The sequence below is a fragment of the Entelurus aequoreus genome, linkage group LG16 (genome assembly GCF_033978785.1).
Source record: "Entelurus aequoreus isolate RoL-2023_Sb linkage group LG16, RoL_Eaeq_v1.1, whole genome shotgun sequence".
Taxonomy (NCBI): Eukaryota; Metazoa; Chordata; class Actinopteri; order Syngnathiformes; family Syngnathidae; genus Entelurus; species Entelurus aequoreus.
The window spans coordinates 4,575,162-4,601,224 of record NC_084746.1 but is presented as its reverse complement, the minus strand read 5'-3'; the positions used below and the strand labels follow the sequence as shown (position 1 = coordinate 4,601,224).

The window sequence follows — 26,063 nt, the reverse complement described above, 5'->3', positions numbered from 1 at the left end:
ACTTAAATAAATTGCCAGAAATAGCCAATTTGCTCAATTTACCTTTAACTCTATGTTATAATTAATAATTAATGATATTTACACTTAATTGAACGGTTTAAAAGAGGAGAAAACATGAAAAAAAAAGACAATTAATTTTTGAAACATAGTTTATCTTCAATTTTGACTCTTTAAAATTAAAAATTCAACCGAAAAAAGAAGAGAAAAACTAGCTAATTCGAATCTTTTTGAAAAAATTTAAAAAATAATTTATGGAACATCATTAGTAATTTTTCCTGATTAAGATTAATTTTAGAATTTTGATGACATGTTTTAAATAGGTTAAAATCCACTCTACACTTTGTTAGAATACATAACAAATTGGACCAAGCTATATTTCTAACAAAGACAAATCATTATTTCTTCTAGATTTTCCAGAACAAAAATTTTAAAAGAAATTCAAAAGACTTTAAAATTAGATTCAAATTTGATTCTACAGATTTTCTAGATTTGCCAGAATATTTTTTTTTAAATTGTAATCATAAGTTTGAAGAAATATTTCACAAATATTCGTCGAAAAAACAGAAGCTAAAATGAAGAATTAAATTAAAATGTATTTATTATTCTTTACAATAAAAATAATAAATTTACTTGAACATTGATTTAAATTGTCAGGAAAGAAGAGGAAGGAATTTAAAAGGTAAAAAGGTATATGTGTTTAAAAATCCTAAAATCATTTTTAAGGTTGTATTTTTTCTCTAAAGTTGTCTTTCTGAAAGTTATAAGAAGCAAAGTAAAAAAATTAATGAATTTATTTAAACAAGCGAAGACCAAGTCTTTAAAATATTTTCTTGGATTTTCAAATTCTATTTGAGTTTTGTCTCTCTTAGAATTAAAAATGTCGGGCAAAGCGAGACCAGTTTGCTGGTAAATAAATACAATTAAAAAAATAGAGGCAGCTCACTGGTAAGTGCTGCTATTTGAGCTATTTTTAGAACAGGCCAGCAGGCTACTCATCTGGTCCTTACGGGCTACCTGGTGCCCGCGGGCACCGCGTTGGTGACCCCTGCTTTAAAGTCATATCCAACGACTTTTTACTGTCAACTGAGTTTCATTTTTCAATGATGTCTGCTGGTGGTGTGCCTCCGCATTTTGTCAACGCCAAAAAATGAGCCTCGGCTTAACAAAAGTTGAAAAACACTGACTTAGCTAATGGGTTTCACTGTGTAAAAGCGCTTTGAGTCACTAGAGAAAAGCGCTATGTAAATATAATTCACTAAAAGGAATCAACTGATTTTGTGATTCATGCACGTGTGGATTTGCAGCTTTAAGAGGTTTTTCAATAATGCAACATTCAGAGGCATGTTTAGCCCTTGTGTGGCGTTCGGGTCTGTGGGACCCGTTTTCATTTTTTTATTAAAAGAAAAATGATACAATTAATTAATTTTTCAAACTGAGACTCACTGACTTTGGCTCATTTTCTGTGAAGAACATATATCAGAACACATATTTAATGACCACACACCATACACCCCCCCTACACATTTATATTACATACAAGATGTCCGGGTCCACTGGACCCGGGGCTAATAGAAGTGTGGAAATTGATGTTCTGTGTACATCACACAACCAACCACACACCCACACACTTGTGAAATAAGCAGGGGCGTCCATGGTAACGTTGCTTGGATGCAACATATGTTGCTCCAAAACCTGCATGTACCTTTCAGCATTAATGGTGCCTTCACAGATGTGTAAGTTACCCATGTCTTGGGCACTAATACACCCCCATACCATCACACATGCTGGCTTTTACACTTTGCGCCTATAACAATCCGGATGGTTCTTTTCCTCTTTGGTCCGGAGGACACGACGTCCACAGTTTCCGAAAACAATTTGAAATGTGGACCTGTGAGACCACAGAACACTTTTCCACTTTGCATCAGTCCATCTTGGATGAGCTCGGGCCCAGCAAAGCCGGCGGCGTTTCTGGGTGTTGTTGATAAATGGCTTTCGCTTTGTATAGGAGAGTTTTAACTTGCACTTACAGATGTAGCGACCGACTGTACTTACTGGAAGTGGTTTTCTGAAGTGTTCCTGAGCCCATGTGGTGATCTCCTAATACACCCCCATACCATCACACATGCTGGCTTTTACACTTTGCGCCTATAACAGGGTTCTTTTGGCCCGGAGGATACGACGTCCACAGTTTCCAAAAACAATTTGAAATGTAGACCTGTGAGACCACAGAACACTTTTCCACTTTGCATGAGTCCATCTTGGATGAGCTCGGGCCCAGCAAAGCTGGCGGCGTTTCTGGGTGTTGTTGATAAATGGCTTTCGCTTTGCATAGGAGAGTTTTAACTTGCACTTACAGATGTAGCGACCGACTGTAGTTACTGAAAGTGGTTTTCTGAAGTGTTCCTGAGCCCATGTGGTGATATCCTTTACACACTGATGTCGCTTTTTGATGCAGTACCGCCTGAGGGATCAAATGTCCATAATATCATCGCTTACGTGCAGTGATTTCTCCAGATTCTCTGAATCTTTTGATATTACGAACCGTAGATAAATTCCTTGCAAGAGCTCGTTGAGAAATGTTGTTCTTAAACTGTTCGACAATTTGCTCACGCATTTGTTGACAAAGTGGCGACCCTCGCCCCGTCCTTGTTTGTGAACGACTGAGCATTTCATGGAAGCTGCTTTTTATACCCAATCATGGCACCCACCTGTTCCCAATTAGCCTGTTCACCTGTGGGATGTTCCAAATAAGTCTTTGATGGGCATTCCTCAACTTTCTCAGTCTTTTTTGCCACTTGTGCCAGCTTTTTTGAAACATGTTGGAGGCATCAAAATCCAAATGAGCTAATATTTGCAAAAAAAATAAAGTTGACCTGTTAGAACGTTAAGTATCTTGTCTTTGCCGTCTATTCAATTGAATATAGGTTGAAAAGGATTTGCAAATCATTGTATTCTGTTTTTATGTACAATTTACACAACGTGACAACCAAGAGCGTATCAAAGCGTATCAAAGCGTGACAAAGCTCAGCGAAGCTTGACTCAAAGCGTAGGAAAGCTTAACAGATCTTGGTTCAAAGCGCGGACCCCAGTCTACAACTAAAAATAGGAAGTGACTGTGATATTGACTAGTGACATAGAAACTTTATGTAAAACCAACACAGGATTACAAATCCATTCTCTTTTGCATCATTGCCTTTTTTATACGATGATCATTGTTTCTGTACTTCTGTGAGTTTGCGGTTTGATGTTGCAGTTTGACATTACTGTCTATCATTTTTCTGTATGAAAATGTAAACAAAAATGGTTCTTAACTTTCTACTTTGTGGACAATGTTGATCCACTCCCTTGTATCATCTCATACAACATAATGTACCCTTTGTCATATGAACCCCACATTATGTAACCTGATTGGCGAACAGTGATACTATTTGTGCTTTTTTTGTTTGGTCAAGTTTGTTGCTTGCTGTACATGTTGATAACATCTTCCTTAATAATAAAGAGAATGTTACGTTTAAAAGAAATGCCTTTTATTATTGTCAACTAGCATAAGAAATGATAGATATTTATTAAGATGACAAAGAAATAAAAGAAATGAAGTTATAAAACATAATATAACGGAAAAAAAAAGAGAAATTGAAAAAATAAATGAATATAAAAAATGTGTGGAAAACAGTATACTGAGTTTTTCACTCTTTTTTTTACTTATTTGTTTATCATATTTCTCTTTTTTATTACATTATGTGTTTTATCTTGTATATAATAAAACAGAAAGAGAAATCAAATAGATAAATCTAAAAAATGTGGGGAAAACTTAGTATACTGAGTTTTTCACATTTTTTTTTACTTATTTATCATATTTCTCTTTTTTATTACATTATGTGTTTTATCTTGTATATAAAAAACAAAAAGAGAAATCAAATAAATAGATAAATCTAAAAAATGTGGGGAAAACTTAGTATACTGAGTTTTTCACATTTTTTTCTTATTTTTTGGTCATATTTCTCTTTTTTATTATGTGTGCGCACACAATTTATTCATCAAATTCACAAAATAATAATCGCATCAAATCGTAATAAAGTTCAATCAAGCGTAATAAAACGTATCAAAGCGTGATTTAAAGCGTATCAAAGCGGGATCAAATTGTGACGAACGGTAACAAAGCGGGAAAGAATTCGTATCAGAGCGTATCAAAGCATAACATTACTTCGGAGATCGGGATATTCGTGGAGAAAATGACAAAAATGACGGCGCTTTGCTCGCCGCTTTAAAGCACGGCAAGCGCCGTTGGTGTGAACCAGGCCTATCCAAGTGTATTTGTCCCTTAAGAACATGAAATATTGGCTTTTGGGAAATAGTGTTTAGTTGTTTATCAAATACCTATGGATGTAGTAAAATGGGACAAAATGTAATTGATTGTGGATTAAAAATACATATTTTGTACCTTCCACCAGGAGAGAGAGAACACTTAGATGGTCCAAGAAACACTATCAGTGTAGAAATATTCTGAAAGAAAAAAAGGACATTGCTCGTATTAAAAAGGAGGAAGTGGGCAAAGTGTCCAAAAATATCTGTTTTGAATGCAAATTTATTTCAGTTTCACTTTTTTGTCTAAGAGTTCCAATATGAAACTGCACTTGACAACATTTCAAATGCACCACTTCAATACCGACATCATGTTTTATTATGAAAAACAGATAAGTCACCTTCATCCAGCACTGTTAAATAAATCCCCATGAATCCATTACATATGTACCACATACTGTAACATGACATCTATATGCTGCTAATCATGCATGTGCCAGCAACAATTAATTCATGTTAAGGAGTTTACGGCAAGTTTGACATGTTTGCAAAAAAGAGAAAGTATTATGTCTTAAAGCTACGTCTGTGTTAAAGCTTTGTGTAACAGTACAAGTATGAATAAAGTGGTTTTGCACTTGATAATTTAAAAAAAACGGAGGCGACTAAATAATGCTTTTCAGCAATTTTAGGACAAATACTTTGTACCACCTGTGCAGTCTGGAATATAAGGCCACATAAAAATACGCATAGGCACAAATGCTCGTGCAAGATAAATAAAACATGTGATCTGATACACAGAAGCCATTTCATTAAGTACACTTGCACAATATATGACGCAAAGATGCATTCCTGGAACAACATTTACTTAAATATTGTGGTTGTACTTTGCCGTGGCGTCTAGTAACATTTTGATCCTCATATTGCTAAATAACGTAACCAAACAATTGGAACCGCTCAACCACAACTTTAGTCGTATTGTTCAATGAACACAGTGTCAATTAATAACAAAGAGCATTACTATTTTTCTAATATTTACCGTATTTTTCGGACTACAAGTCGCACTTTTTTTTCATAGTTTGGCCGGGGGTGCGACTTATACTCAGGAGCGACGTATGTGTGAAATTATTAACACATTAGCGTAAAATATCAAATAATATCATTTATCTCATTCACGTAAGAGACTAGACGTATAAGATTTCATGGGATTTAGCGATTAGGAGTGACAGATTGTTTGGTAAACGTATAGCATGTTCTATATGTTATAGTTATTTGAATGACTCTTACCATAATATGTTACGTTAACATACCAGGCACCTTCTCAGTTGGTTATTTATGCCTCATATAACGTACACTTATTCAGCCTGTTGTTCACTATTCTTTATTTATTTTAAATTGCCTTTCAAATGTATATTCTTGGTGTAGGCTTTTATCAAATACATTTACCCCAAAATATGCGACTTATACTCCAGTGCGACTTATATATGTTTTTTTCCTTCTTTATTATGCATTTTCGGTTGGCGCGACTTGTACTCCGGAGCGACTTATACTCCGAAAAATACGGTAGAGAATATTAAGTTCCTCCAAAAGAATCTCAGAAACTATGAAAAATAAAAACATCTGATTTAGTGCATTTAACAAGTTCATTCGTTCACTCACACCTTTGCTTATAAATACAATAAAACACGGTAAAAATAAGGATAGTAAAAAAAAAGTTAGTTTCCTGGCGGGCTTTGGAATAAGGCAGCATAACAGAGACAAAACCTGAGTGGCCACCTGCGTCGTGTTTCCTTTAGATGGCTACGTTGAGTCCAAATGAAGCCAGGAGGATCCATGATTATAGCATCATGTTTGGGAGCAATGAATTTAAAAAAGCGCAGCCATTTGACACGATGCCATCATATGGCGGGTGCATCACTGGGGTTCAGGGTCTCGGAGGGCTTTTGGAGTGTTGGTTCGGTGTCAGTGCAAACGTCAGAAAGCGGGGAAGGAAGGAAGGAAGGAAGGAAGGAGTGGAGTTTGTCGAGCGCCTCTCAGGAGCTGGTAACGTCGGCCCGGCTAAGAGCGATGGCCAGCTCCAGGTCCTGCTGCTCCTGGACCTTCAGCCGCTGCAGCCTGTCACGTTCCTCACGCTCGCTCTCCCGCTTGGCCCACTCCAGCTGCTGGCTTTCACTTCCAAACTAGAAGACCAAAAACATAGACGTTACCAGAGGAAACACGGCGGAAGGGCAAAAGGCTTAACTTGTACTTGGGATGCAAATTTGTCAAAAAAACAAACAACAAAAATAAAGGAAAGGAAAAGTACATCCAAACGTGGCAGGAGCTGATTTGAGATGAATGTTGCAGCAAAGAAACAAGGCAGATGAAAGCACAAAGACACGCGGCCCACACAGTCCACCTCGCACATGCCAGGTCGGATCACCGAGACATTTTTTTGAACGTGTCGGCACGATCGCGGCACATGCAAAAAGCTGGGATGCGGACTGGCCGACCGATCTTACCTGCTCGCCTTCATTTTCTGGCAGGAGAACACAAAATACAACAATTCATCATGCTGACAGAGGAGCAAAAAAAAGAAGACATATGTCATGATCCGTGGCCCGGATCATGTTTGGTTATTTTCTCTTAGTTTTGGACTCCCTTAGTTCCTGTTTGTGCACCTCTGGGTAGGGATGATGTTCGAAATCGGTTCTCCCAGTTGTTCGATAAGAACTCTAATCCCTTTTTGAGAACCGGTTCCCGTTATCGAGGCCACTATAGTAAATAAAAAGAGTTGGTTCTTTATTCGAATCCCTGGGAACGAATCCCTTCCCACGTACAGGAAATGCCCTGTGGGACCTGCAATGTTATGCCCATTTGATTGTAGACTCTTACTGACACCTTGTGGCGATATGAAAATACTACGCGTCATTAGTTTGGGCACTTCCGGGTAGAGACAATTGAGAAGTAGACAAGTTGTGTTAGCTCTTACAAGCCTTGGAAAAGATAAGTCTGTAAGTAAACTGTTTAACTTGTTTATGTAACTCAATATTAAGGTGGAAAGTGGTTAAGTTTGATACTAAGATGTTTATTGAAAAACAATTTTTTTCAATGGATGTTTCGAGGACTTAAAATGGCTGCCAGTCGTATATTTCCACCATCGAAATAGTTTAAACACTCAGAAGTACACTACCGTTCAAAAGTTTGGGGTCACCCAAACAATTTTGTGGAATAGCCTTCATTTCTAAGAACAAGAATAGACTGTCGAGTTTCAGATGAAAGTTCTCTTTTTCTGGCCATTTTGAGCGTTTCATTGACCCCACAAATGTGATGCTCCAGAAACTCAATCTGCTCAAAGGAAGGTCAGTTTTGTAGCTTCTGTAACGAGCTAAACTGTTTTCAGATGTGTGAACATGATTGCACAAGGGTTTTCTAATCATCAATTAGCCTTCTGAGCCAATGAGCAAACACATTGTACCATTAGAACACTGGAGTGATAGTTGCTGGAAATGGGCCTCTATACACCTATGTAGATATTGCACCACAAACCAGACATTTGCAGCTAGAATAGTCATTTACCACATTAGCAATGTATAGAGTGTATTTCTTTAAAGTTAAGACTAGTTTAAAGTTATCTTCATTGAAAAGTACAGTGCTTTTCCTTCAAAAATAAGGACATTTCAATGTGACCCCAAACTTTTGAACGGTAGTGTATGTTTGATGATAGTACTGTATATTTGTGTGAAGCTAATATTTACATATCGTGTATTACATTTCAGTATGTTAATTGAATCACATAGCTTATACGTTTGTCATTGTGTGTATTTCAGTTTAAAAAAATAAAAACAACAGTCCAGTGCAAGACAAAAGTAAAGATAGGAAAAGACAAAGCAAGATCAACAACAATAAAGAGCCTAAATGGATGAATCTGCTTTGGATTGTTTGTTAGCTGTCTGCCAAGCTGTATAACCTCAACACGTATAGTGAGGGCAGAACAGGCAATATGCAATTATTGCCAGGCTTCGCTCTCATGTAAGGGGGGAAGAATTGTTGATTGATGACTGTGGTGTTCTTAGTGGCATAGTGTGTGTAGTTAGTATGTTCCAATAGCAGCAGAAGTGCACTTTTTGGAGAGCTGTATTATTTTCAGTTTTGTGCCCAAGGGACTGATTTTATTTAACACTACATTAGTATTTATACACCTATGGTGATCACAGAGACAGGTTGTTTTTGTGTTACTGTATATATTTGTTTTTCTGAAAAATCCCACTTAATATACTTTGGGTAACAACAGTCAATATATATATTTTTTTTAAATATTTTTTTTAGGGGGGTAACAGTCAATATTTATTTATTTTATTCTTATAAAATAAAAGTGAGCTTTTGTTGAACCAAATATTGTGTATTTTTCCATATACAACAACCTATCTGGATTCGATAAGGAATAGGTTCGATAAGAGGATTCGATAATGGGCTCGAACTCGATAATTTCTTATCAAACGTCATCCCTACCTCTGGGTTTGTTTTAGTTTCCATGGGGATTAATTGGGTTCACCTGCCTCTGGTTAGTGGTCGGCACGCTCACCTGTTGTCGACCACTAATCAGAGAGCTATTTATTCACCTTTCTCGCCACGCTCAGGGTGGCTTCATTGTTTGCTGAACGCAACAAGTTACCTTAGTATTTCTTGACTCCTAGTTTATCAGAATCAGAATAGTTTTATTGCCATTGTTTGAGAACGGGTTCACAAACTAGGAATTTTTCTTGGTGCAATTGTGCAACACAAAACACATAACTAGGGATGTCCAATAATGGCTTTTTGCAGATATCCGATATGCCGATATTGTCCAACTCTTTAATTACCGATACCGATATCAACCGATACCGATATCAACCGATATATACAGTCGTGGAATTAACACATTATTATGTCTAATTTGGACAACCAGGTATGGTGAAGATAAGGTACTTTTTAAAAAAAATTATAAAATAAAATAAGATAAATAAATTAAAAACATTTTCTTGAATAAAAAAGAAAGTAAAACAATATAAAAACAGTTACATAGAAACTAGTAATTAATGAAAATGAGTAACATTAACTGTTAAAGGTTAGTACTATTAGTGGACCAGCAGCACGCACAATCACGTGTGCTTACGGACTGTATCCCTTGCAGACTGTATTGATATATATTGATATATAATGTAGGAACCAGAATATTAATAACAGAAAGAAACAACCCTTTTGTGTGAATGAGGAGGGAGTTTTTTTGGGTTGGTGCATTAATTGTAAGTGTATCTTGTGTTTTTTATGTTGATTTAATTAAAAAAAACAACAACAAAAAAAAAACGATACCGATAATAAAAAAATCGATACCGATAATTTCCGATATTACATTTTAACGCATTTATCGGCCGATAATATCGGACATCCCTACATATAACACATATTTGGTAATAAAAAGAGCTGTAACTGAGCTATCAGATCATGTTATAGACTTGGAAGGAATTCAAGGAGCTACTGTTAGGAGTTATTGTTCATTTGTCTGATGGCCGAGGGGAAAAAACTGTTCAGGTGGCGGGAGGTGTGGGTCTGGATGGACCGTAGTCTCCTGCCTGAGGGGAGAGGGGAGAATAGTTTGTGTCCAGGGTGAGAAGAGTCAGCTTTGATCCGACCCACACGCCTCCTGGTCCTGGAGGAGAACAAGTCCTGGAGGGATGGGAGCTTGCAGCCAATCACCTTCTCAGCAGCAGGTACGCTTACGTATGCTTCCTGAGCTAACTTGGTACCTTAGCTTCCCGTGCGATCGGCACGTTGTTCCTTCTGCGTGTTTTCTGTTTTTGTAACGTGTTTAATTTTGAAGATTAAATCCTGTTCCTACCTGCACGCCTTGTCCGGAGTGGTCCGTCTGCATCCCGGGAGAACAAACCCCGCAGAAAGATGCGACTCCCCCAACACGCGACAATGTGAGCGATCATACATCAACCAATTATCGACACCTATATTTGAAATTTGCATCGGCCTTTATCTGTGGCATTTTTTTAAAAATATTGATAATAAATAGTGATATTTAACCTCTATTATCACCACGGTAGGTTGTGAGTTCAAACCCCGGCCGAGTCATACCAAAGACTATAAAAACGGGAGCCATTACCTCCCTGCTTGGCACTCAGCATCAAGGGTTGGAATTGGGGGTTAAATCACCAAAAAATTATTCCCGGGCGCGGCCACCGCTGCTGCTCACTGCTCCCCTCACCTCCCAGGGGGTGAACAAGGGGATGTGTCAAATGCAGAGGACAAATTTCACCACACCCAGTGTGTGTGTGTCGATCATTGGTACTTTAACTTAACTTAACACATGAGCAATCTTGTGTTGCAGAATTGTGACAGGAAGCAAAGTGCAGATGAATACTTAGACATCGAACTGTAGCTCTTGCAAGAAAAAAAAAGCAGAGAGTACCCGAGTCTACAAAAATACATGGATGGAGTCTGTCTATCCCTTGATGCTTGTCGTAGTTTGGATCAATGTGTGGCACGGGACAAGGAAGAAATAATTTTGGTGAAAATCTGGATAAAAAGGTGCAGGATTTCGATGTAGCAGTCTGTGTTCTTGTGCCATTTTCCTTCACAAAAAAAATTACTTTTGAGATCCTTTGCAGGACAGCGGCGCCATTTACGCCATAGAATAGTGTTTTTTATCATCTTATTAGTGACCTCACATTTAGCCCAGCCCGCCACACACTGCCACTCTGTGTGGTTGAGCAAAAAGGAACACCGACTTTCTCACGCTGTGGCTTCTGCTTAAAAGCACAAGTGCAAGGTCACAGTGGAAGGGCAGGTGCTGGGCATGGCCTGTGGGTTTTGCAAGAGTAACGCGCACACACACACGTTTTTTTTTTTTTCCACTTGAGTACATTTTTTTTGCATTGTCTGACTTTAAAAGTATGTTAACTGGAGGTTCACGCTACTGCGTGAAACACAGGTTTCCTGTTCAAAAAACTAAATTATTTTGTGGCAGCTCGAAGCTCAAATAGGGAAGTGCGGCTTATTTGTGGCATATTGTCCTGGCTCACAGGGGATTTGCAACAAGCAAAAGTGCGTACAGCGTTCCCTTTCTATTTTGCAGTTCACTCACTATGGTCTCAGATAGAGATGTTCGATAATATCGGACTGCCGATATTATCGGCCGATAAATGCTTTAAAATGTTGTATCGGAAATGATCGGTATCGGTTTCAAAAAGTAAAATGTATGACTTTTTAAAACGCCGCTGTGTACACGGACGTGGGGAGAAGTACAGAGCGCCAATAAACCTTAAAGGCACTGCCTTTGCGTGCCGGCCCAGTCACATAATATCTACGGCTTTTCACACACACAAGTGAATGCAAGGCATACTTGGTCAACAGCCATACAGGTCACACTGAGGGTGGCCGTATAAACAACTTTAACACTGTTACAAATACGCCACACTGTGAACCCACACCAAACAAGAATGACAAACACATTCCGGGAGAACATCCGCACCGTAACACAACATACCGTATTTTTCGGACTATGAGTCGCAGTTTTATTCATAGTCTGGCCGGGGGTGCGACTTATACTCAGGAGCGTATGAAATTTTTTAACACATTAGCGTAAAATATCAAATAATATTATTTATCTCATTCACGTAAGAGACTAGACGTATAAGATTTCATGGGATTTGGCGATTAGGAGTGACAGATTGTTTGGTAAACGTATAGCATGTTCTATATGTTATAGTTATTTGAATGACTCTTACCATAATATGTTACGTTAACATACCAGGCACCTTCTCAGTTGGTTATTTATGCCTCATATAACGTACACTTATTCAGCCTGTTGTTCACTATTCTTTATTTATTTTAAATTGCCTTTCAAATGTCTATTCTTGGTGTTGGCTTTTATCAAATAAATTTCCCCAAAAAATGCGACCTATATACACTACCGTTCAAAAGTTTGGGGTCATCCAAACAATTTTGTGGAATAGCCTTCATTTCTAAGAACAAGAATAGACTGTCGAGTTTCAGATGAAAGTTCTCTGTTTCTGGCCATTTTGAGCGTTTAATTGACCCCACAAATGTGATGCTCCAGAAACTCAATCTGCCCAAAGGAAGGTCCGTTTTGTAGCTTCTGTAACGAGCTAAACTGTTTTCAGATGTGTGAACATGATTGCACAAGGGTTTTCTAATCATCAATTAGCCTTCTGAGCAAACACATTGTACCATTAGAACACTGGAGTGATAGTTTCTGGAAATGGGCCTCTATACACCTATGTAGATATTGCACCAAAAAGCAGACATTTGCAGCTAGAATAGTCATTTACCACATTAGCAATGTATAGAGTGTATTTCTTTAAAGTTAAGACTAGTTTAAAGTTATCTACATTGAAAAGTACAGTGCTTTTCCTTCAAAAATAAGGACATTTAAATGTCAACTTTTGAACGGTAGTGTATGTTTTTTTCCTTCTTTATTATGCATTTTCGGCCGGTGCGACTTATACTCCAGAGCGACTTATACTCGGAAAAATACAGTAAACACAACAGAACAAATACTCAGAACCCCTTGCAGCACTAACTCTCTCAGGGAGAGCATGTCCCAAATTCCAAGCTGCTGTTTTGAGGCATGTTAAAAAAAATAATGCACTTTGTGACTTCAATAATAAATATGGCAGTGCCATGTTGGCATTTTTTTCCATAACTTGAGTTGATTTATTTTGTAAAACCTTGTTACATTGTTTAATGCATCCAGCGGGGCATCACAACAAAATTAGGCATAATAATGTGTTAATTCCACGACTGTATATATCGGTATCGGTTGATATCAGTATTAGTAAATATGAGTTCAACAATATCGGAATATCGGCAAAAAAGCCATTATCGGACATCTCTAGTCTCAGAGCATTGATTCGGTACTCATCCCCAAAAATTACCATTAACTGCACTGTGATTTGAGTACCCATTGAAATTTTCATGTTAAAATGTTGTAGGTTTTAGATCGAAAGAAGTGTCAATTGTGTGTAAAGGTATTTGTCCGAGAAGCTAACCCTCGTTATTATAGAGGGAACACTATTCAGAACCAGCTTGGGTACAGGTGGAGCTAACACACACGCACACAAACTTACCATAGGGAGGGGCAGGCCGGCTCGGCATGCTTTTCTTTGATGGGAGACCAGGGTTATCAGACTTCTGTTAACACACAAGGAAAATGTTCAGTATTTACATCATCCTAAGTGGTTAATGCTTTAAAACAGAGGTAGGTGTTCAATGTGTGAATCAGCAGCTAGTTCTGTTTCCTATGGATGTTCTGAAAATGTAATTAAGGCTGAAAAAAAAAAGTTCACTCATGAAAGGGGAACCGCACTATTTTTGGAATTTTGCCTATCATTCACAATGCTTATTTGAGACAAGAACACGTAAAAAAAAAATGCTAACAATGTATCTAAATGGGATGAATCTATTCCACCTATAAAGCGCTCTAAAAACTGCCAACAAAATACTCTATTTATATACCTTGACCTGCATACACTGCAAATACTGAAATCTAAGTAAGATGAAATATCTCAAATTAGGGTGATATTTGCCTATTTTCTGTCTGATAAGATATTTCTTCTCACTAAACAGATTTTATGTTAGTGTTTTACTTGTTTTAAGGGTTTTGGTCCTAAATGATCTCAGTAAGATATTACAGCTTGTTGCTGAGATTTTATGACCTATATTGAGTAAAACATGCTTGAAACTAGAATATCAACTGTTGCAAAGCTGTGTCATCAACACTCACAAGTAGAGATGTCCGATAATATCGGTCTGCCGATATTATCGGCCGATAAATGCGTTAAAATGTAATATCGGAAATTATCGGTATCGTTTTTTTTATTATCAGTATCAGTTTTTTGTTGTTGTTTTTGTTTTTAATTAAATCCACATAAAAAACACAAGATACACTTACAATTAGTGCACCAACCCAAAAAACCTCCCTCCCCCATTTACACTCATTCACACAAAAGGGTTGTTTCTTTCTGTTATTAATATTCTGCTTCCTACATTATATATCAATATATATCAATACAGTCTGCAAGGGATACAGTCCGTAAGCACACATGATTGTGCGTGCTGCTGGTCCACTAATAGTACTAACCTTTAACAGTTAATTTTACTAATTTTCATTCATTACTAGTTTCTATGTAACTGTTTTTATATTGTTTTACTTTCTTTTTTATTCAAGAAAATATTTTTAATTTATTTATCTTATTTTATTTGATTCATTTTTTTAAAAAGTACCTTATCTTCACCATACCTGGTTGTCCAAATTAGGCATAATGTGTTAATTCCACGACTGTATATATCGGTTGATATCGGTATCGGTTGATATCGGTATCGGTAATTAAAGAGTTGGACAATATCGGCATATCGGATATCGGCAAAAAGCCATTATCGGACATCCCTACTCACAAGTATAAAACTACATTTTTAAAGTAATCATTTCTTATTTCAAGCATGAAAAAAAAAAAAATCATGACTTTGACACAATTGTGTCTCATAATTAAAACAGATGACAGCCAAATGGACTTTGCTGTTTTATTTTTAATGAAACAATAGAAAACACGTACTCATATAGTAGTACAGTTGGCACAGTACAGTAAACTGACAGTTAATATTTAAACATTTAACATGTGACATTTCTAACAATTTTGAACAGAAATAGTTCATGCACATTCAGATAAATTCTTCAAAATGACAAAAAAAAATTTGGCTGGGGGCCGGGCTGTATATATGCACACTAATTGACTGAAAGAGCACGCACTTGGTGCGATGATGTCATGTTATCCATGGAAAAATACATTTTTAGACAATATGATTTGCCTGAGCGGCTAGGAGACCCCGAGAGTAACAAGCGCTTGCCTTGTTGCCTTTCCATTAAGAACAATAAATTAGTTTTTAGTATAAGTTTGCTGGTTTCAAGAAATGTAATGCCGAGCGCATATCATGTCAGGATGTACATATTGAGCAAAAAGGTCTCTTTTTTTTTTCTACCAAGAAAAGTGCACATGTTATTACTGAGAATATTCTTATTTGAAGGTATTTTTGGGTTCATTGAAGTTAGCTAATTTTATTTGTTTTGGAAAGTCTTGACAAGCCAAATGTTCTTGTTCTATTGGCAGATAATTTTGCTTAGTTCAAATAAAATACCCCTCATTTTTGTATATTTTTTTTCTTGTTTTTGAACACTGACTTTTTGCAGTGTATTAACCAAGTATTAGCAACATTGTTAGATTACAAGGTACTATTTTTAGTAACCGGGGGCTTTGATCATGGAGGTAACGTAGCTACTGCAGCTCTTGAAGTCTGCCATGATTATTAGTAGCTGATATTGTTGAAGGATTTAGTGTTTGTTGCCATGCACTCTGAAATCATTGCCGCCAAATATAAAAGTTCCGGCAATGCTTAAAATGACCAACATTTGGCAAGGTATAGTATTATGAATGTGCCTTATACTCCATTACTTATATACATACAGCATTTACAGTATATAAAATGTTGGAGGTTTTTTTAAGAGGGCTTTCTAGGTGGAATATATCAAATCCCCAGTACCTTCACTGCTGGCTTCCTCTTGCTAACAGTTTTCCACTAGTCAGAATGCACAAAAAAGAGAGAGACATGATTGTTCTTGTCTCACAAAAGGATTGTGAATGATATATTAAATTCCAAAACAAGTGTAGTTCCCCTTTAATTCATGTGATTAATGATAAAACATTAATTAGATTAATCATAAAAGAGAACTGCATTATTCATGTATAAATACAGATCAATTCAGCTGTTTATTTTGCCCACAAATGCTCCTTTACTTTCCGCGGATGGTTACCTAAAATAAGGAGAGGGTTGTAATACGGTCAGTCAATGCATAAGTCAGTGCAAAGATGATTGAGTAGACTCTGTCTAGTGTGCTCGCTGGCAAACTTCACTTCAAAATTAACCCGACTTTAGATAAAACTGTTAGCAAATATTTAGGGGTGTAACGGTACGTGTATTTGTATTGAACCGTTTTGGTACGGGGGTTCCGGTTCAGTTCGGAGGTGTACCGAACGAGTTTCCACACAGACATTTTAAGTAGCGTAACGCACTTTGTGTAAACAATGCACACCGAAGCACAACACACAGCATGCTAGCAGCTAACGGGCTAGGATAGACTGACCATACGTCCTCTTTTCACCGGACATGTCCTCTTTTGCGGGGCTGTCAGGGCGGAGTTTCTTAAATGCCTCAAATGTCCGGCATTTTGAGTTAGGGTGGCGTGTATTTTCAATGTACGTTCAGGGTTAAGAAGGGGTTAAAAACAAAACGAATTGTGCGCGCAGCAGCATTGGTGAGGGAGGGGCAGAGACAGAGAGAGTTATGATAAACGCGCATGCGTCGCCAGGCTCTGCTTTTTATCCATAGATTTATCACATTTAATTTTTTTATTATCTATAGCAGGGTGTCAAAAGTGTGCCCCGGAGGCCATTTGCGGCCCACAGCTAATGTTTTAAAGGCCCACGGCACATTCTAAAAATACTACTAAAATAAACAAAAACATAACAAAAGTGAAATAAAAAAGCTTAAAGGTTAAATGTAATTTTGAAAAAGTTGCAAAGTTGACTAATAAAACAAAGCTGTTTTTTTTCTTTCAAACTGTCATTGCTCAAAACATAATATTGAATCAAAATCAATGTTATTATGAATTATTGACCTATCCAAGGTTCCCATTACTTCACATCAAATATTCCACAAAAAAATATATTTTTGGTGGAAGATTTTGCAAATTTGGTAAATAAATAACCCAAAAATTTATATTTTGTTGTTTTCTTACTGTACCGAAAATGAACCGAACCGTGACCTCTAAACCGAGGTACGTACCGAACCGAAATTTGTGTGTACCGTCACACCCCTACAAATATTACATTCAAGTAAAACATTTGAAAAATGTTCCTGGATGAATGCTTTTGTGTCAAAATATGACTTAATTAAAATTATGCATGCAAATAATATATTGTGATTAAAGGCCTACTGAAAGCCACTACTAGCGACCACGCAGTCTGCTAGTTTATATATCAATGATGAAATCTTAACATTGCAACACATGCCAATAACTTATAAAGTGACATTTTAAATTTCCCGGGAAACTTCCGGTTGAAAAGGTCTATGTATGATGACGTATGCGCGTGACGTCAATGGTTGAAACGGAAGTATTGGGACACATTGTATCACAATACAAACAGCTCTGTTTTCATCGCAAAATTCCACAGTATTCTGGACATCTGTGTTGGTGAATCTTTTGCAATTTGTTTAATGAACAATGGAGACTGCAAAGAAGAAAGCTGTAGGTGGGATCGGTGTATTAGCGGCTGGCTGCAGCAACACAACCAGGAGGACTTTGACTTGGATAGCAGACGCGCTATCCGACGCTAGCCACCGACCGCATCGATGATCGGGTGAAGTCTTTCGTCGCGCCGTCGATCGCTGGAACGCAGGTGAGCACGGGTGTTGATGAGCAGATGAGGGCTGGCATAGGTGGAGCGCTAATGTTTTTATCATAGCTCTGACGAGGTCCCGTAGCTAAGTTAGCTTCAATGGCGTCGTTAGCAACAGCATTGCTAGGCTTCGACAGGCGGCACAGCATTAACCGTGTAGTTACAGGTCCAGTGTTTGGTTCGGTGTCTCCTGATAGTAGTATTGTTGATCTTCTGTCTATCCTTCCAGTCAGGGGCTTATTTATTTTGTTTCTATCTGCATTTAAGCACGATGCTATCACGTTAGCTCCGTAGCTAAAGTGCTTCGCCGATGTATTGTCGTGGAGATAAAAGTCACTGTGAATGTCCATTTCGCGTTCTCGACTCTCATTTTCAAGAGGATATAGTATCCGAGGTGGTTTAAAATACAAATCCGTGATCCACAATAGAAAAAGGAGAAAGTGTGGAATCCAATGAGCCAGCTTGTACCTAAGTTACGGTCAGAGCGGAAAAAAGATACGTCCTGCACTGCACTCTAGTCCTTCACTCTGACGTTCCTCAACCAGGAATCTTTCATCCTCGCTCAAATTAATGGGGTAATCGTCGCTTTCTCGGTCCGAATCGCTCTCGCTGCTGGTGTAAACAATGGGGAAATGTGAGGAGCCTTTCAACCTTTGACGTCACGCTACTTCCGGTACAGGCAAGGCTTTTTTTATCAGCGACCAAAAGTTGTGAACTTTATCGTCGATGTTCTCTACTAAATCCTTTCAGCAAAAATATGGCAATATCGCGAAATGATCAAGTATGACACATAGAATGGATCTGCTATCCCCGTTTAAATAAAAAAAATTCATTTCAGTAGGCTTTTAAACTAAATTTTTAAGTGTGATTAATCCGATGAAAACATTTAATAGTAGTTCAATAGCGTTCGTTGTTAGAGTCAACAACTTTTCTTTGTTTCCTATAACAAGACAACACTGGGATGTTTTCTTAAAGCAACTTATTCAATGACCTAGACTGGATTAGTTTCTTAAAGTCATTTTTAGTATCCTTAAATAATTTTCGATGTGGCCTTCGGTGGAAAAGTTTGGACACCCCTGCTTCCGAGACAGACAAGATGCTAAGTCAGGGGTCGGCAACCCAAAATGTTGAAAGAGCCATATTGGACCAAAAAAAAAAAAAAAAACTGTCTGGAGCCGCAACAAATTAGAAGCCATATTACATACAGATAGTGTGTCATGAGATATAAATTGAATTAAGATGACTTAAAGGAAACTAAATGACCTCAAATATAGCTACAAATGAGGCATAATGATGCAATATGTACATATAGCTAGCCTAAATAGCATGTTAGCATCGATTAGCTTGCAGTCATGCACTGACCAAATATGTCTGATTAGCACTCCACACAAGTCAATAACATCAACAAAACTCACCTTTGTGCCTCCATGCACAACGTTAAAGGTTTGGTGGACAAAATGAGACAGAAAAAGAAGTGGCATAAAACACGTCCTAGAAAGTCGGAGAAAGTTATGCATGTAAACAAACTACGGTGAGTTCAAGGACCGCCAAAATTAGTAGGACAAAACTGCGCTCGCCAAATACTCAAATCAGTGAAGCTGAAGCATGTTTAATACAAACAGTGTGCTTTATAGCAATTAGGGAGGTTTGCGTCATGTTTGTCCTCCTACAGTAACCATATTAAAACAAAAACTTTTTTTTTTTCCTCATCTTTTTCCATTTTTCATACATTTTTAAAAAAGCTCCAGAGAGCCACTAGGGCGGCGCTAAAGAGCCACATGCGGCTCTAGAGCCGCGGGTTGCCGACCCTGTGCTAAGTCATATCTTTACCTCAAATGTAAATGTCCATTTAACGGAGTAATCAAACTATTGCGCAAACACGACTGATGTGTGCACTACTCACCTTTGACATCTGGCCAAAATCGGTAAATCCGGCGTTGTTTCTAAAGGCGGTGCTTCCAAAGTGGTCTGCCGTCCTGAAGGACTCTGCGACAGGAGCAGATTTGGAATATTTAAACGTGGAAAAATCATTAAAAAAAGCACATGCTCAAAGTCATCTCGCTTTGCTTATTCCGGGAGGGCCTGCGAGCTATTTTCGGCGTCACAGCTGCTAAACGTTCCACAACGTTTGCCCAAATCCTGAAAAAAGCGTCTGCACTGTTTAAACCCGACGTATGCCTCTGATTAGCTAATTAAAGGCGTCAGTTGAAGCACTGTTAGGCAGAACTGTAACCGGCTTGTTTTGAAGCTCTGTGGTTGCGCCACTTTATGAAAAAAAATGTGCAGACGATTACAGTGAAAAAACAAAACATTGTAACAGAATATGTTTGTTGTGCGTGTGCACCCACAAGAGGCCCTATTGATGCGGGGCTGGCCGTGTTTTCTTTTCCGCACTGGTACCTCTGTTTTCATTTGACGGCGGGGCAAAGCGGCGGTCGCCCCTAGCGGCAACTTAAAACAACTTCCATGTTGAATGAAGACGTAGGTGAAGCACACACACACTGCAAAAACTGAAATCTAAGTAAGCTTAAATATCTCAAATAAGGGTGATATTTGCTTATTTTCTGTCTGATAAGATCATTCTTCTCACTAAGCAGATTTTATGTTAGAGTGTTTTACTTGTTTTAAGGGTTTTGGTCCTAAATGATCTCAGTAAGATATTACAGCTTGTTGCTGAGATTTGATGAGCTATATTGAGTAAAACATGCTTGAAACTAGAATATCAACTGTTGCAAAGCTGTGTCATCAACACTCACAAGTAGGGATGTCCGTTACACAAGTGAATGCAACGCATACTTGGTTAACAGCCATACAGGTCACACTGAGGGTGGATGTATAAACAACTTTAACACTGTTACAAATTTGCACCACACTGTGAACCCACACCAAACAAGAATGACAAACACATTTCGGGAGAACATCCGCACCGTAACACAACATAAACACAACAGAACAAATACCCAGAACCCCTTGCAGCACTAACTCTTCCGGGACGCTACAATATACACCCCCCCTACCCCCCCACCTCAACCCCGCCCACCTCAACCTCTTCATGTCCCAAATTCCAAGTTGCTGTTTTGAGGCATGTTAAAAAAAATAATGCACTTTGTGACTCCAATAATAAATATGGCAGTGCCATGTTGGCATTTTTTTCCCATAACTTGAGTTGATTTATTTTGGAAAACCTTGTTACATTGTTTAATGCATCCAGCGGGGCATCACAACAAAATTAGGCATAATAATGTGTTAATTCCACCACTGTATAGATCGGTATTGGTTGATATCGGAATCTGTAATTAAGAGATGGACAATTTCGGAATATCAGATATCGACCAAAAAGCCATTACCGGACATTTCTACTCACAAGTATAAAACTAATGTTTTAAAGTACCGTATTGTTCGTAGTTTAAGTCGCTCCGGAGTATAAGTCGCACCGGCCAAAAATGAATAATAAAGAAGGAAAGAAACACATATAAGTCGCACTGGAGAATAAATCGCATTTTTTGGGGAAATGTATTTGATAAAAGCCAACACCAAGAATAGACATTTGAAAGGCAATTTAAAATAAATAAAGAATAGTGAACAACAGGCTGAATAAGTGTACGTTATATGACGCATAAATAACCAACTGAGAAGGTGCCTGGTATGTTAACGTAACATATTATGGTAAGAGTCATTCAAATAACTATAACATATAGAACATGCTATACGCTTACCAAACAATCTGTCACTCCTAATCGCTAAATCCCATGAAATCTTATACGTCTAGTCTCTTACGTGAATGAGATAAATAATCTAATTTGATATTTTACGCTAATGTGTTAATAATTTCACACATAAGTCGCTCCTGAGTATAAGTCGCACCCCCGGTGGAGCTGTCCAAACTATGAAAAAAACTGCGATTTACAGTCTGAAAAATAGGTAATAATTTCTTATTTCAAGCATGAAAATGGCGACTTGTCCAGGGTGTACCCCGCCTTCCGCCCGAATGCAGCTGAGATAGGCTCCAGCACCCCCCGCCAGCCCGAAAGGGACAAGCAGTAGAAAATGGATGGATGGATGGACTTTGACACAATTGTGTGTCATATTAAAACAGATGACAGCCACATGGACGTTGCTGTTTTATTTTCAATGAAACAATAGAAAATACGTACTCATATAGTAGTACAGTTGTTATTAGTGAGAATATACTTATTTTAAGGTATTTTTGGGTTAATTGAGGTTAGCTAATTGTACTTGTTTTGGAAAGTCTTGACAAGCCAAATGTTCTTGTTCTATTGGCAGATAATTTTGCTGAGTTCAAATAAAATACCCCTAATTTTTGTTTTTGTTTTTTCTTGTTTTTGAACACTGACTTTTTGCAGTGCATGTAAAGGCAAGACAAGCAGTGACAGTGTGCTGGTACCGTCACAGACTTTGTTGGCTTTGGCTCCTGATTTTCCAGGGCAAGGTGAGATATTTTTAGTTGGCCGGTAGTTAAATGCGTAGGCACTCGACTAAAAATAGCATCCAACCACCGGAACATCGGAAGCCACAGAGAGGGAAAAGGTAATTTTTGAACGTATCGCCCAGAGTGGCAAAGAAGAGCTTCTTTGAGGTGTTGCACAATGCTCCCTCACTTCCTTTTGGAGTCATTGCTTCTTGACAATTCTGCCATTGTGGTCAACTCTTCTGTTAAAAAAAAAATAACTCGCTATGCGTCGCTAAATGATGCCATTGCCTAATTTGCATAATTGATGTGTGTAAACTACTAATTTAGAGGGGGTACAGACAACCTTCGCGATTCGAAATCCATCAACATTTGCAATAAAAGTTACTGTTGTAACACAATTGGTTCGAAGGTTCAATACCTATCCAACTCTCTTTAAAGGCCTACTGAAATGAATTTTTTTTATTTTAACGGGAATAGCAGATCCATTCTATGTGTCATACTTGATCATTTCGCGATATTGCCATATTTTTGCTGAAAGGATTTAGTAGAGAAAATCGACGATAAAGTTCGCAACTTTTGCTCGCTGATAAAAAAAGCCTTGCCTGTACCGGAAGTAGCGTGACGTCACAGGAGCTAGTATTCCTCACAATTCCCCGTTGTTTACAATAGAGCGAGAGAGATTCGGACCGAGAAAGTGACGATTACCCCATTAATTTGAGCGAGGATGAAAGATTCGTAGATGAGGAACGTTACAGTGAAGGACTTGAGAGGCAGTGATGGACGTATCTTTTTTCGCTCTGACCATAACTTAGGTACAAGCTGGCTCATTGGATTCCACACTCTCTCCTTTTTCTATTGTGGATCACAGATTTGTATTTTAAACCACCTCAGATACTATATCCTCTTGAAAATGAGAGTCGAGAACGCGAAATGGACATTCACAGTGACTGAACATGTAAATACACGATTAATAATATTCAGCTTTGCGAAGCTAAAAAATAGAAGCTAACCTAGCAACGTAGCCAACGTGATAGCATAGCAGTCTCAAATGCAGATAGAAACTAAATAAAAAAAAACCTTGACTGGATGGATAGACAGAAGATCAAAAATACTATTAAACCATGAACATGTAAATACACGATTAATAATATTCAGCTTTTCGAAGCTAAAAAAATAGAAGCTAACCTAGCTACGTAGCCAACGTGATAGCATCAGTCTCAAATGCAGATAGAAACTAAATTAAAAAAAACCCTGACTGGATGGATAGACAGAAGATCAAAAATACTATTAAACCATGAACATGTAAATACACGATTAATAATATTCAGCTTTTCGAAGCTAAAAAAATAGAAGCTAACCTAGCTACGTAGCCAACGTGATAGCATCAGTCTCAAATGCAGATAGAAACTAAATTAAAAAAAAACCTGACTGGATGGATAGACAGAAGATCAAAAATGCTATTAAACCATGAACATGTAAATACACGATTAATAATATTCAGCTTGGCGAAGCTAAAAAAACAGAAGCTAACTTAGATGCGGCGGCGGGCTTACTCACTGTAGTGTGTCTGCTATCCTGCTCAAAACACAACACAACCTCCTGGTGTTGGTGTTGCTGTAGTCCGCCGCTCCACCGATCGCACCTACAACTTTCTTATTTGCAGTCTCCATTGTCCATTAAACAAATTGCAAAAGATTCACCAACACAGATGTCCAGAATACTGTGGAATTTTGTGTAAGAAAACAGAGGTATTTGAATTGGGTCCAAACACTTCCCTTGCCCTCGTGACGTCACGCGCATACGTCATCATACCGCAACGTTTTCAAGCGGAAGTTTCCTGGGAAGTTTAAAATTGCACTTTATAAGTTAACCCGGCCGTATTGGCATGTGTTGCGATGTTAAGATTTCATCATTGATATATAAACTATCAGACTGCGTGGTCGGTAGTAGTGGCTTTCAGTAGGCCTTTAATTACCATTGTTTTCAACACAGGAAGCTAAGCTAATTTGTGATTGAGAACTGTGGTCGCTGTTGTTGAAGCCATCCATGTCCATGAATAACTGATATTTTTACAAACTTTTCCCTCCAATTTTCCATCCACACAAGTGCAGTTTTACTATAATCTTTCATCCATCCATTTTCTACATTCAGGGTCACGGGAGTGGGTGGGGGGATTGGAACCTATCCCAGCTAAACTCGGGCAGAAGGCAGGATAAACCCTGGACAAGTTGCCACCTCATTGCAGGGCCAACACAGTTATACAGACAACCATTCACACTCACATTCAGTCCACATTAAAAACCCATTCACAAGCTGTCCTGCAAATGTTCCAATCACAAACCTAAAAAACACAATCACAACCTTATAATGCCTCTAAAGCAGGGGTCACCAACCTTTTTGAAACCAAGAGCTACTTCTTGGGTACTGATTAATGCGAAGGGCTACCAGTTTGATACACACTTAAATAAATTGCCAGAAATAGCCAAATTGCTCAATTTACCTTTAACTCTATGTTATTATTAATAATTAATGATATTTACACTTAATTGAACGGTTTAAAAGAGGACAAAACACGAAAAAAATGACAATTACATTTTGAAACATAGTTTATCTTCAATTTCGACTCTTTAAAATTCAAAATTCAACCGAAAAAAAGAAGGGAAAAACTAGCTAATTCGAATTTTTTTGAAAAAATTAAAAAAAGAATTTATGGAACATCATTAGTAATTTTTCCTGATTAAGATTAATTTTAGAATTTTGATGACATGTTTTAAATAGGTTAAAATCCAATCTACACTTTGTTAGAATATATAACAAATTGGACGAAGCTATATTTCTAACTAAGACAAATCATTATTTCTTCTAGATTTTCCAGAACAAAATTGTTTTAAGAAATTCAAAAGATTTTGAAATAAGATTTAAATTTGATTTTACAGATTTTCTAGATTTGCCAGAATAATTTTTTTGAATTTTAATCATAATAAGTTTGAAGAAATATTTCACAAATATTCTTCGTCGAAAAAACAGAAGCTAAAATGAAGAATTAAAATAAAATGTATTTATTATTCTTTACAATAAAAACATTTTTTTTACTAGAACATTGATTTAAATTGTCAGGAAAGAAGAGGAAGGAATTTAAAAAGTAAAAAGGTATATGTGTTTGTATTTTTTCTCTAAAATTGTCTTTCTGAAAGTTATAAGAAGCAAAGTAAAAAAATTAATGAATATATTTAAACAAGTGAAGACCAAGTCTTTAAAATATTTTCTTGGATTTTCAAATTCTATTTGAGTTTTGTCTCTCTTAGAATTAAAAATGTCGAGCAAAGCGAGACCAGCTTGCTAGTAAATAAATAAAATTTAAAAAATAGAGGCAGCTCACTGGTAAGTGCTGCTATTTGAGCTATTTTTAGAACAGGCCAGCGGGCTACTCATCTGGTCCTTACGGGCTACCTGGTGCCCGCGGGCACCGCGTTGGTGACCCCTGCTCTAAAGGTTGGTGGCATTATATTGCCTATGTTCATCACTGTAGACATTATTAGATGCACAATGTTGTATAAGTTATCTATGATGAATTACCTATGATGAATATGATGAATTTTTTGTTTTCTGACCTGTAAATGTTGTTACAATGTTGGACACATTGTTAAACAATGCGAAAGTGTCAAATCATAAGGTTAACGCATTTTGGCGTGCGCTTGTAAGCAGTTTTGGATGCTTCTGTTAGCAGGTGTTTGAAGTGGAAGAACTTATTTAGTCATATCCAACAAGAAATGTCCATTTCGCGTTCTCGACTCTCATTTTCAAGAGGATATAGTATCCGAGGTGGTTTAAAA

The 26,063-nt window shown here is 37.5% G+C and overlaps 1 protein-coding gene across 3 annotated transcripts in view; it reads right to left on the bottom strand.

Moving 5' to 3' along the window:
* Nucleotides 1-4,562: 4,562 nt before the first annotated feature.
* Nucleotides 4,563-26,063, bottom strand: part of LOC133631541 (epidermal growth factor receptor substrate 15-like 1) — a 65,254-nt gene continuing 43,753 nt past the window's right edge. For 2 of the 3 annotated variants that reach the window (XM_062023836.1, XM_062023838.1), the window contains 4 exons: nucleotides 19,702-19,784; nucleotides 13,416-13,479; nucleotides 6,801-6,817; nucleotides 4,563-6,479 (listed from right to left, as the gene is read on the bottom strand). In XM_062023836.1, the coding sequence (XP_061879820.1) occupies nucleotides 6,333-6,479; nucleotides 6,801-6,817; nucleotides 13,416-13,479; nucleotides 19,702-19,784 (311 nt within the window). In that variant the 3' untranslated portion in view covers nucleotides 4,563-6,332. The remainder of the gene's footprint in view (nucleotides 6,480-6,800; nucleotides 6,818-13,415; nucleotides 13,480-19,701; nucleotides 19,785-26,063) is intronic. The other variant, XM_062023839.1, reaches the window with a different exon arrangement.